This window comes from Myotis brandtii, unplaced genomic scaffold, assembly GCF_000412655.1.
Source record: "Myotis brandtii unplaced genomic scaffold, ASM41265v1 scaffold84, whole genome shotgun sequence".
NCBI lineage: Eukaryota > Metazoa > Chordata > Mammalia > Chiroptera > Vespertilionidae > Myotis > Myotis brandtii.
Genome location: NW_005371410.1, coordinates 2939863 through 2953916, shown reverse-complemented (window position 1 = coordinate 2953916; position 14054 = coordinate 2939863). Strand labels below are relative to the sequence as shown.

The 14054-nt window shown below is 38.6% G+C and overlaps 1 protein-coding gene across 1 annotated transcript in view; it reads right to left on the bottom strand.

Annotated features, from left to right (window-relative positions):
- Positions 1-479: 479 nt before the first annotated feature.
- The window catches only part of RAB1A (RAB1A, member RAS oncogene family), a gene marked incomplete at its 5' end in the record, with an annotated part of 19155 nt that continues 5580 nt past the window's right edge, over positions 480-14054 (bottom strand). Inside the window, 5 exon segments of the mRNA XM_014532002.1 lie at positions 480-2123; positions 2126-2309; positions 2564-2695; positions 3890-3985; positions 13365-13460. Of these exon segments, the coding sequence (XP_014387488.1) occupies positions 2080-2123; positions 2126-2309; positions 2564-2695; positions 3890-3985; positions 13365-13460 (552 nt within the window).

Below are 14054 nucleotides of genomic sequence, written 5' to 3'. Positions count from 1 at the left end.
TGAAATGGGTGTACTTGAAAAGGGGGTAGGAATGGGATTTTTTTTTTCAAGACTGCATTTATTGGCATATTAATAAAAGCAAACAATGGAGCATGCTGAAACATCTTGCTTAGGTACACTCCATTCCGTTCTTGACTGTCATGGGGGGAAAAACACTAAACATTTCAAAACTAAGTATGTAAATATGCTTACATCTTAAATTCATATAATGTTTTTTGCCAACTCACCAAGAATAAACTGACAGTTTGAACAACTTGCTATATAAAACTGAAGTGCACGGTGTCACACTAACATTTGTATCGTTTATTACTTTGGAAGATAGTTTCTGAATTATTTCCCCCTTTATACCGTATTGTAAAGCAAAAAAAAAAAAAAACAACCTTTTGAAACATTTTTTTAGAAGTCTTCACCCAAATAACAATTTGGTAATTTGAGTTCAGTTGCCTTATGAGAGGATGAATAGATCCAACAAGCACATCTATAATACAAAGTAAAACTATGATTTTATTGTGAAATTCTCATAGATGGAAAATTAAATGGAATATTCTGTCCATTTCATTTTACAATAATCTTACCACTTATTTTTGTACCATGTGTTTCAATTGCCTGTTTAGTGAAAATAAAAATAAAAACCTTTAGTTTTTGGCTTGTTCTTAATTTAAATTTTATCACTGAATTCAAGACCCCACCATAAAATATGTTGCCAACAACCACATCCCAAGCCCCTAAGTAAAGAATATTTTGGCGGCTACCTTCAACCCCAAGGAAAACAGTCTTTGATTTCTATTACCTTAAAATGCCAGTATTAGCAAAAGATTTTTGTTTCTCACAATAAAAACAAACCCTAGAATCTTTAAGGTCCTATTTAACAAAATTTTCACATGTGCAAAATTCCATGGAAATAAATATATTTCTCTCACTTATTCCCATCTAACGTTCATGTTTTCAATTAATTATTAGGGACATTTCTAAAATTAGGGCAATCAAATAGTAAAATTTTCCTTCTTCTACTTTAATGCTTTACCTCTCCTCCAACCTAAGTTACACAATTGTGGAGGATAAAATAGTTGTCATCTGACCCCGAGCACGGAAGAAATATTAGCACATGCGTTAGTCTGATCATTTGCCAATTAAGGAAAGGTGATACTTTGCACCTTGAACACATAAAAGAATTAAAGTATTGATTAATGAAGCCATTTCAGATGGTTTTAGAGAAGGATCGAAGATAACAGACTATATAGCATACATCCTAAACTTGTTTTGCATACAATTTAATCTCCCTGAACCACTAAGCTTGGGTAAAATCCTACCCAGCAGAAAGCTTCCCTAGGTCATTTATTAGGTATATTATCTGGAAAGCATAATGGATGCTGCTCTAAGGTAGGTCTACAATGCCCTGGTTGCACACACAAATGGATGTTTTAGGAATAATGCAAGGCTCTCTTTCCCTTTAACCATAAGAATTAAAACAATACTTATCACCATTCGGTTGGATATTACTTCCAATAAGTACAATATTTATTAAACATATCTTCAGTTGTTTTGTTACATAGTGTGCAACAAATTACAATATTCTGCAGCCACAAATTATATGCAGAGTATGAAGAAACTATTAATCAGATAGTGTAATCTTTCCGTTTATAACTCTACAAGGAAGAACTAGCAAATCAGATCTTACATATAACATCTCACTAAACTTTATGCATGGAAAGTGACAGACACTGGTTGTGCTGTTTGATACAAAATGGCTGAACTTCATCTTCAGAAGACTAAACCTGACATCTAAACATGCCAATATAAACATCAAAACAAAATATATTCTAACCAACCACGGGAAACAGTCTGGTATCAGGAAAGCAACAAGGATTACACACATTATTTTATAAACCAGCACACAAAGGTTTAAAACAGTTCTGAAAATGAAGTTAGCTGTCTTGAGTCAAGGGAATAAAAAAAAAGTCAGTATTGACCATGTACAATCTCTGACCTTTGTGGAGACGGTAAGAATCTGTTGTAGTGCAGCTACATACAGTACAATTCAGGCAATTTTGTTTTTTCACTTGGGTTCAGATTGCAAATTCATTGCTGTGAGAAAAAGACGGAGGCAAATTTTAGCAGCAACCTCCACCTGACTGCTTGACCGGAGTGCTCTGAATTTTAACATTGGACTTCTCTGCACCACCAGCTGTTGCTCCAGGACCCATCCGCTTTTTAATCTCAGCTGCCATTGTCATGAAAGACTGTTCTACATTCGTTGCATTCTTAGCACTGGTTTCCAAAAATGGAATTCCAAGGGAATCAGCAAATTCCTAAGAGAATAATAAAGCACAATTAACACTGAAAAAAATCTTTTTCACTTTTAGTGCATTTCTGTCTAAAATGGGCAGTGAGGAAAGACTAAGTTCACTGAATCCAAACAGACACCATTAAAAAATTGTCATTTCAAAGTATTCTAGTGCACATTTTAAAAGCAAAAGGTGGTTGTGATCATTGCATGACTCCCCACTACATAATTCAAATTCAATGCCTTCAAATTCAGTTTGAAAATCAACTTTAAACATACCTTTGCTGTTGTGTAGTCTACTACTTTCTTTGTGGTCAGATCACATTTGTTCCCTACCAACAACTTGTTGACGTTTTCACTGGCATAACGATCTATTTCCTGCAGCCACTGTTTAACATTATTGAAGGACTCCTAAGAAGACAGACATTTTTAAGGATGATAATATAGCTCTGTTCTATAATATAACAACTGTTCTAATGAAGCAAGTGATAAAAGAAGTGTTTTCTTAACCTAAGAAGAGTTAATGAAGCAACTCTAGCTATAAGATAATTACTATAGTGCTGGCTTAGAAGTAAACTGATATTACAATGACTATCCTTACCTAAATAAATTAGAATTTGAAGGCTTGAGGATAAAAATACCTTATTTGACAGAGAAATACAGCTCAGCATCAAACTATAGCTCAAGCAAATTCGATAAATTTGAATTGAAATTTGATTATTTTGGTTTATGAATAGATTGTTACTACTAGAGACAAAAGATATTAAATAAATGGGTCCAAAGATGCTTGGGGTGTTTTTTTACCACAATCATATTAATGAGAAGAAATTTTTTATTTTTAAGTATTTCATGGTAATGACATGAGATTTGAAATTAGCGTCATTTTTCTCCTGTTGTATCACTCACCCAATACTTCTCAAGGCATTGAATCTAAAGTATTATGATTCCAGTTATCTCTTAATTAGCTATATCATAGTTGAAGTGACACTTAACATTTGCTACAAGAAAAATAAGTTCTATACACTTATCTTTTATTCTTTGATAGAAAAAAAACTTGAAATTTTCTAATTTTCTGATCAACAATTCTTATGGTCCTTGAACTACTAGTACATTCTTCACGCTATCCCTATACCCCCACCACCCCTTCTCTCAAAGGCTAATCTTCAGATATTCTTTATCTTCTTCTTGTTCAACCTATCGAGAATATCCTCCTCAGGCAGACTCATAATCTTGTTTTTTGGCAATTCTGACAAGTCTAACTACTAGGCAAATTTGTTAATATTTAATACCAAGAACATGGTATAAGCCAAATAACTACAGCTCACTATAAACTCTTGTCAAAACGATCAGTTTTTTAGTTGATAATAAATATAACCAAGGTCCATGAAAGCAAATGTAAAACCAAATACTAAATTTTCTATTTACTTAAGGAAAATAATATGACATTTTAGCTAATCAATTCATTAGATGCCCAAATAATGTTTATGTGATTCACTTATTTGGAAGTGGACAAAGTTTTTGTCCATATAAATAAAATGGGTGGCTATTTATCAAATAGTAACTTCCTACTTGGTCGCTGTAACACAATTTCCTCCTGGAACTTACCTGATCTGTCACATCATACACAACTATGATGCCATGGGCTCCTCTGTAATAACTGGAGGTGATTGTTCGAAATCTTTCTTGGCCTGCTGTGTCCCACTATTATAAAATAATCAAGAAATCCAAACAATTCCATTAAGTTAGAGTTGGGGAAAGGGGCAGGAGGAGGGGGAACAGTTTAGTTTGTTTACATGTGTACAGAAACGACCAGGATTTGATATGGAAACATTAGCCCTCAGTGCTCACACTACTAAATTGCATAACTGCCAAATACCTGAAGGTCCAGAAAAGAAGCTAGTGCCTACAATTTAGCTTATGTTATGCTACCAATATTACACCAGCTCTTTGAGATTAGGAACTACGTCATACTTTTCATACTCCCTACCATTCTTACAATTGTGCAAAACATTCGGAATGACTGCATAAACAGGTTGACTTGATTAGGAAGGCTACTGCCCTTACACCCCTTTAACACTCACACATAAGACAATATCATTTGCTAGCATGTTTTAGCATCATGGAATGCACTGAAAGGATCTAATTAAGATAACTACCAGTCAAAATAGCACTTTAACCATCTCTGGAAAGTATTATCTTAATCCTAGGGAAAATAATGTAAAGATGATGATTCAAAATACTTTCATAAAATTCATTTTAAAAGCAATTTGCCACACTTCACCATTTAGACTTAAACACCAAAAACAAATACTCATTTAAATTACTATATTAAAATTCTGGGTTTAAAAAAAAACTGAAAGGAAACTTATAGTTACTGTAAAAATAAATGGACTTGAAGTTTAAGACAAGTGAAGATCAAGATGCAATAGCCTTTATAGGGAGGAGATTATAAAGTTCTGGAGTATATCTGTGAACTTGGCATTGATCCTCTTTGTTTTAAATGGCAAAATTAAAAAAACAAAAACTGCTTCAGGAGCACTCAGTGAAATTACTTTCTTTTCCAGCGGACAAAGAGCTGTTAAATTCAAATTGGGGGGAAATTTTAATACAGACAGGATATTAGATAATATTGAGGCCTTAGTGTCAGTTTTGCTAGATGTGATAAATGTTTACATAGGAAAATAGAGATGCATACCAACCTATGCTTGGAGTAAAATATAATGTCTGTAATTTAACATACTCCAGGGCCATGGTCAGCAAACCGCGGCTCGCGAGCCACACGTGGCTCTTTGGCCCCTTCAGTGTGGCTCTCCACAAAATAACCAGCTCTTCCACAAAATACCGACTTCTGCACATGGGCAGAAGTCGGTATTTTGTGGAAGAGCTGGTATTTTGTGGAAGAGCCACACTGAAGGGGCCAAAGAGTCGCATGTGGCTCGCGAGCCGCAGTTTGCCGACCACTGCTCCAGGGGAAAAGTTAATGAGTCCAATAAAGTTAACATCATTTATCTAAAACAAATGAAAACAAGTCACAACAGCTTCATTCTTTTTTTTTGTTCAAAGTACTGGCCTGAGAGCCCAAAAGACTTTAGATCTGCTCAGTAAAATATTATGAAAATGTTTACACTACACCAGGCACTTAGATTCAAGGTTACAGAGATGAATGAAACAGCGCTCACAGGATATCTCATTTAAGTGGGAGAGACAAACGAGAAAACTAATTACTCTGTGAGGGGTAATAAGGATTATATACAGAAGAAAGTTCTTCCTTTATCCACCCACCAACCGCTTGCACAAAGATAGCACAAGGAAGAAATTGTTTATGCATAAATGTTAACAAAGAATTGTAACTAATTAAGCAAGGCATCCAAAGAGTAAACTTTCTGATGTCTCCTTGCCACTATGAAAACTCCTGACTACATCCTAATAGTACCTTCCTCTGTAATTGATCACCCTTTGTATATAATCCTCATTACCCCTCCTAATCACAGGTTTACTGACTTTCCCATGTTTGTCCCACTGAAATGGGATCTCTCCTTCTGTCTATGAGGCTATGTCAGTGGTCGGCAAACTCATTAGTCAACAGAGCCAAATATCAACAGTACTTCTTCAAAATAGACTTGCCCAGGCCAAAAACCGACTTCTGCACATGGGCCACGAAGTTTCAATCGCACTGTAGGTGCGCGCCCGCACGTGGTATTTTGTGGAAGAGCCACACTGAAGGGGCCAAAAAGCCGCATGTGGCTCGAGAGCCACAGTTTGCCGACCACGGGGCTATGTTAATCATTTCTCTCTGTAACCTAGAACCTCTTGGGATTGCCTGGCGTAACGTAAGCATGTCCATAAATGAGTCATCAATGAACAATCACAGAAGGATGCCTTCATGCTGTGGGTCTGGATCCCGTACCTGCCCTGCCCTACTGAATGTTTTGTAATCACTAATTCTGAGAAAGACCCAGAGGGCACACTTAAAAAGGAAAAGCTGAAAGGATAATTAAAATATAGATCAACATAATGATTTTGAAAGACCCAGAAAACTTGGAAGGATAATTCAAGCCTTGCAAGATGAAATTAATGGGTTTAAAGTAAAATCTGCCCAGCCGAAATGGCTCAGTGATTGAGCGTCAGGAGGTCACAGTTTGATTCCAGTCAGGGAATATACCTGGTTTCAGGCTTGATCCCCAGCGTGGGGCATGCAGGAGGCAGCCAACCAATGATTCTCTCATCATTGATGTTTTTATCTCTCCCTTTCCCTTCCTTTCTGAAATCGACACAAATATATTTTAAAAAGCAAATAAAAGTAAAATCTAGCATTCAGATTTAAAAGCTATAGTCATGAAGTATAAGACTTTCTAAAGAGTTACAAACCCAAAGCGATAAAATCCAAACTAGTAGGTAATTTAACTGAGATAGCAAATGTTGTTAAATTCAGGTGCTCCCCCCGCCCCCATCCTTGAATGGATTAGTGATGAGGAAAGGCCATGAGTCCCTGTCATCCAAGAGGGGAAAAAATAAATAAATTCAGAGTCCAAATTAAGGGAGGATTTACCTCATATAATCCACACTGGCTAGATTATGTATCGTACTTTATTTCAGGAGTCCATCTTAATAAAAGACACTTATAAAATGCAAAAGTAACTCAAATTGCAAAAGATTCTGAAAACATGATTCCAGAAAGGAAACACTGACTTCAGATGTAGAGATTGTGATAAGATCAACACAAAAAGCAAGCTGGGCAGTACTGACACCCTCCCACAACCACCTCAAAATTACAACTAAACTACAGAACAACCACCATTCAAAACCACCTGAAATATAGAAGTCCTACAACTAAGGATATGAAGAAGCCACATCAACACTGATAGGAGGGTTGGAGACACAGAAAGGGTTGGGCTGGTCCAACACACCTGAGGAGAAAGGGATACCAGCCCCACACCAGGCCCCCCAACCCAGGGTTCCAGTGCCAGGAAGAGAAATTGCCATAACTTCTGGCTATAAAAACCGGAAGGGATTGTGGCTGAGTGAAACAGAGGACTGCTAGAATCCCAGGCAACTCCTTTTTTCTTTTTTAAATATATTTTTATTTCAGAGAGGGAGATAGATAGAAACATCAATGAGAGAAAATCATTAATCTGCTGGGTCCTGCACAACCTCTACTGGGGATTGAGCCCATAACTCAGGCATGTGTCCTGACCAGGAATCGAACCGTGACCTCCTGGTTCATAGATCAATGCTCAACCACTGAACCACACCAGCCGGGCCTAGGCAGTTCCTAATAAAGGGCCCAAGCATGGATTTACTCTGACTCACTTGCTCTGAGCTCCAGCGCTGGGGCAGAGCTTGAAAGGCTCCAGGGATATACAAGGAGGAACTGAATTGTCTGGCATCAGGGTGAGAGCTAGAGGGGCAGCTTTCTCCCAGACAGAAGTGCTGGCAGAGGCTATTTTTCCTTTGCTTAGCTCTCCCTGCACAGAGATGTCAGACAGGTGCCATATCTGAGTCTCCATCAACCTGGCTGTCACTGTCTTCTCTGTCCCCAGGCCCCATGATTCCCTGAGACTCTGCCCCACCCAACTTGCAGGCCCACTCAAGCTGTTTCCAGTGTCTTTCCCATAGGAATGGCCTGTCTTGGCTCATGCTTCAGGCTTTCCTAAAACCTTTTAAACAAGCAGCATCTGGCCTCAACATGCTTCATACCTCTTGCTAAGTGGCCCCAGGCCCAATACCAGTGGCAGCAGCTGGGTCTCTCCTGAGCATTTCTAAGACCAGCACAAGCAGCAGTCATCTGCAGGTCATTTTGTAGCTCATGCCAGGAGGCACTGGACAGAACATAAGTGGCGACTGACATTGGCCTGCACCTCCCAAGAGGCACCCATGAACAGCTGTAGATCATAATGAAGCACTACCCAACCACCTCCACAAGTGACACACTCAAGAGGCAGACTCAGCAGCATCGGAAGTAAATCCTACTCCATAAGGTGGACTCCTGCACAGCTGACCCTCCACCGTGTATTCACAGCCTGTCCTTGTAGCCAGTAAGCCCATGAGTAAATCCCTCCCACTGACATGCCAATAGCAATCAAGGCTCAACTACAAGAGGGTATACATAGCCCACACAAGGGGTGCACTTGGAGTGCCACTGGACTCTACAGCACACCTACTACATTAAGCCACTCTATCAAGCCTGGGAGACCTAGCAGCTCTACCTAATACATAGAAACAAACACGGGGGCTGGGGAACTCTGCCAAAATGAGAAGAAACATGTTCCAAATGAAAGAACAAAACAAAAATGCAGAAAAACAACTAAACAAAATGGAGACAAGCAATCTATTAGATGCAGAATTCAAAACACTGGTTATAAGAATGCTCAGTGAACTTAGAGAAAAAATAGATGAACTTAGTGAGAACATAAAAAGACATGGAAACCATAAAAAAGAATATACTAATTGAAATGAATAATTTACAGGGAATCAATAGTAAAATAGATGTAGCCAAGAATCAAATCAGTGATTTGGAATAAAAGCAAAAAACAAACAAACAACAACAATGAAAAACTCTCAAGAAAACACCCAATCCGAAGAATAAAAAGAAAAAAGATAGTGTAAGGAGCCTCTGAACAACTTCAAGCATACCAACATTTGCATCATGGGGGTGCTGGAAGGAGAAGAGAGAGAGCAAGAAATTGAAAACCTATTTGAAAACATGATGACAGAAAATTTCCCTAACCTGGTGAAGGAAATAGACATACAAATCCAGGAAGTACAGAAAGTCCCAAACAAGATAAACACAAAGAGGCTCATACCGACACATAATTAAAATACAAAAGGTTAAAGACAAAGAGAATCTTAAAAGAAGGAAGAAAAGTCCAACTGGTGTGGCTCAGTGGTTGAGCACGACCTATGAACCAGGAGGTCATGTTTGATTCCCGTTCAGGGCACATGCCCAGGTTGTGGGCTTGATCACCAGAAGGGGATGCAGGAGGCAGCCAATTAATTTCACATCATTGATGTCTCTGTATCCCTCTCCCTCTTCCTTCCTCTGAATTCAATAAAAAAGCAGCAAGAAAAAAGCAGATAACTACAAGGGAGCTCCCATAAGAATATCCGATGGTTTCTCAACAGAAACTTTCCAAGCCAGAAGGGATTGGCAAGAAATATTGAAAGTGATGAAAAGGAAGGACCTACAACCAATATTACTCTACCCAGTAAAGCTACCATTGAGAATCAAAGAATAAAGGGCATCCCAGACAAGAAAAAGCTAAAGTTCATCACCACCAAACCAGAATTGCACGAAATGTTAAAGGATCTTCTTTAAAAAAGAGAAGAAAAAAAAGATTAAAAATATGAACAATAAAATGGCAATAAATACATATCTGTCAACATCTAAAAAACAAAATAAACAAGCAGAGCAGAAACAGACTCATAGACAAAACATTTTGATGTTTGCCAGATGGGAGGGGGGTTGGGGGATGGGTCAAAAAGGGGAAGGGATTATTAGGAAGTACAAATTGATAGTTAAGAATAGTCATGGGGATGTAAAGTACAGCAAAAAGGATATAATCAATAATATTCTAGTAACTATGGTATAAGATGGGTACAAGATTTATCCGGATAATCACTTAGTAAATTATGTGTAATCACTGGGTTGTACACCTGAAACTAATATAATACATTATATGTCAAATGTAATTAAAAAATAATTTTTTAAAAAAATAAAGATTACAAAATAAAAATAAAGGGCAATAAAATAAAATAAAATAAAGGCAGGTGCCAACAGAAAAGAAATTAATCTCATTCAGGAAGCTCCAAAAGGCAGAGGAATAAGAGCTAGAAGTGAACGGAAACTGGCTTCAGCTCAACATAAAGAGTTAACAATTAGAGGTTATTTACAAATGGAACTAGCTTATTTGAAAAACTGGCGAGCTTCCCAAAAATGTTCAAATAGGGAAAGGAAATTACTACCAAAGACAAAGAAAGACTCAAAGAATGACCTATTATGAACCATTCCAGTCACAAGAAAGTAGCACTATATGAATGTTTCACAAATACATATTCAAACCTTATGGAGACCAATAATCACACATATAACCATTTCACATCAATAGTTAAGAAGCTTGGGTGCAGCTTTCTGAAACATGCCTCTTACTTTAGGTGGTGCCAAGTATAAAGTTCTACATATAATTGGGGGGGATCAATATGGAAGGCTGGTTTAAAGTATTTCACACACTCTCAGAAAATTATATCCTTGCAAGTCCTAATTTGAAATGCCAAGTGTGTTAACTTATAGCAAAACCAACAGTTCTTTTTTAATGTACCTTTTTTCCCCTCATCAGAGTCATATAAGGGAGGAACTAAAAAAATATTACCTCTCTGGAAAACTGTCATATCTTCAGTAACATTTGTACACAATAGTCCCTCCTTTATCCGCGGTTTCAGATACCAGCAGAGAACCGTGGTTAAAAAAACTTTAAATGGAAATTCCAGAAATAATTCCTATGTTTTAAATTGCATGCTGTTCTGAGCTGTGCCAGAAATCTTGCATCATTACACTCAGTCCTACCCCTGACCTGAATCATCCCCTTCATTTAGCATATCTAACTCACTTCATCATGTAGGCACTGTATCATCTTGAGAGACCACATTCACATATCTCTTACTATAGTACTAGGGGCCCAGTGCACGAATTCATGCACCTTGAAAGGAACTGCGGGAGGCCGAGAGGCTGCGGCAGGTACAGGGGCGGGTCTCGGCCCATCCACCATGCCCCTGCCCAGCCCCTCCCACCGCGTCCCCCGGTCCCCTGTCTGCTGGCAGCCCCGCTTCTGCTGCCACCGCTCCCATGTGCTGACGGTGGCGCTGGCCCTGCTCGCACCCGCTGACAGTGGCGCAGAGCAATTGTGGCCAGTGCCAGCAGCGGGTGCAAACAGGGCCGACACCATCAGCGGGTGTGAGTGGTGGCTGCTGCTCCTATCACCCCTCAGGAGCAGGGGGAGATGGAGAAGCCCTCAGGGGAGATCAGGGCTGGCAGCCGCAGCTCACACGCACTGATGGCGCTGAGTGATCGGGACCGGCGCAGGGCACCAGCAGTGGATGTGAGCAGTGGCTCTGGCGCCGGCTGTGGGTGCAAGCAAGGCCGGCGCCAGCAGCAGGTGTGAGTGCCTGGCAGGACTGCGGTACATGGGAACAAAGAATTTTCAGTAACCACCAGAGGCTCACCCTGATGACAGCGATCAGCGCTCTGCCTTGGTCTGGCACCTCCACTAACCTGCTCCACCACCACGCCGTGGCCAACACCCGCCATGTTCCGCATGAGCTCCTGGTGGTCAGTGCACATCATAGCGACCGGTTGTTCCGCTGTTCAGTCTATTTGCATATTAGCCTTTTTTTATATAAGATACTAAAGGCCCGATGCACAAAATTCGTGCCAGAGTAGGCCTTCCTTTCCCCGGCTGCCGGCACTGGCTTCCCTCTGGCACCTGGGACCTGGGCTTCCCTCTGGCCGCCAGCACACCTGGGACCCCAGCTTCCCTCGCAGCCCCGACTTTGTCCGGAAGGTCATCGGAATGACATCTGGAAGGATGTCCGGAAGGACGTCCAGTCTAATTAGCATATTATGCTTTTATTATTATAGATTTATTACTATAGTTAATATCATACTGTGCCTTATTTATAAACTTTATCATAGGTGTGTATATAGCATAGGGAAAAAACAGTATATATAGGGTTCTATACTATCTGGGGTTTCAGACATCCCCTGGGGGTCTTAGAATAAGGGGGGACTACTGTACTGCCCAAAAGTTTACCAAGGGCTTTCACATACATTATTGTATACACATACACAAAGCTACCAGATTTGGTTCTCACAATTACCTTATTTGTTCATAAATCAAGTATTTTCACATTCATTTTGGATATAAGAAACAGTCTCAGGAAAAAGGCTAAAGTTAAACCCATAACTCTATAACTAGTAAATACCAGAATGAAGATATCAAATCCAAGTTTTCTGACTCCAAATCCAGAATTCCCAGTTCAGTGTATTACCAATTCCATAAAAAAGAACAGTCACTAGTTTTCTATGTTACTTAATACTAATAGCCAGCTCTAAAAGATATCCAGAGATTATTTTTAAAGACCACAGATATGTCCACATTGATCGTCCCAGACCCATATTGAAGTGATAATAATTAAACTACTATAATTGCCTACTTTTAATTTGGGGTTGGGGTTGTAAGGATAGATAAGGGGACTAGGATGGAACAAGGACACAAAATATTGAAGGCAGAACTATGGGCCACTTGGTTCTACTACGAACTCTAGGCAAATAATGAAATCAGCATCAATTTCTGAGTTATGCAACAAATTAGAAAAGCTAAGTTCCTTTCGGATAAAATTCTGTTTCTAAGAGTTGGTAAATACTACGTAATAAATACAACAGAAATTTAAAAAAAATACAGGTGACCCTTGAATAACACAGAAGTTAGAGATGCCAACCATCAGTGCAAAAATTCGCCAATAACTTAAGTCTGTCCTCCACACGTGTGGATTCCCAACCACCAGATGACCCTTGAACAATCTGGGTTTGAACTGCCTAGGTCAAATGAACTGCATGAGTCAACTGGGAAAAAATCGGTGTATAAGTGGGTCTGCACAGTTAACACTCACATTGTTCAAGGGTCAACTGTACTCAATTAAGCCACATATGAAGAACCTCTCCCTAGGTTTCTTTTCATGTTCCATAGTACTCAACACAGTAAAAGACAGAGAGAAAATGCTCAACATACTTTTGCTATAAGACAAGGTAAAGTTCAACTTAGACCCCACTGATAAAAGCACAAGAAAAAGAACAAGTTTGACTTAAAACATGTATTTCTCTGCTTTATGAATAGGAAATTCAATGAGGAAGATAATCTTAGACAAGTCATTTTTAATCTGAACAATTCTTATTCTACCACTCTATCATGGATGCATGATGCTTAAAATACTTCAAATTTAATTTTGTTAAATATTAAAAAATAAATAATACATTCTAAATTCATCAAAATAATTTTTTAAAAAAACTTATAGTTCAAAAATTACTTACTATTTGAAGCTTGATTGTTTTCCCATCTAACTCTATAGTTCTTATTTTGAAATCCACACCAATAGTGCTGATGTAACTTTCTGTATACGTATCATCCTAAAGAGAAAAATAGTTCATGATTAAAATTAATGTTCAATACTAGAGTATATAAGAAAACAGTGCTAACTTTTATATACAAAGTTGATAAGGTTAAAAGGTATAACATGTTGAGAACAACCACTCCATCCTGCTCCAGTATTTACTTCATGTTTTGATTAAAAGCACTATTTAACAGTTTTTTCTTAAGATTTTGTTCAATAACTATTCTTTAATTTTTCACACATTTCTTGGCAAATTGTTTACATATGTTACATAGGAAAAGGTTTTATATTTTCAATGATGAATAATTTTCCTAATTGCTCATCAGTGAAACTCTAGCTCCTCCCTACCCACAAATCCCATTTATTCACCACAAATTAATGACCATGTCACTCTCCTCTTCTGGATTTTTTAGAAATCAATTTTATTTCCTAGTTATGACTTTTTCAAATTCTCATAATATAAAATTTATCCTTTTAAAGTGTACAGTTCAGCCCTAACCGGTTTGGCTCAGTGGATAGAGCGTCAGCCTGCGGACTCAAGGGTCCCAGGTTCGACTCTGGTCAAGGGCATGTACCTTGGTTGCGGGCACATCCCCAGTAGGGAGCATGC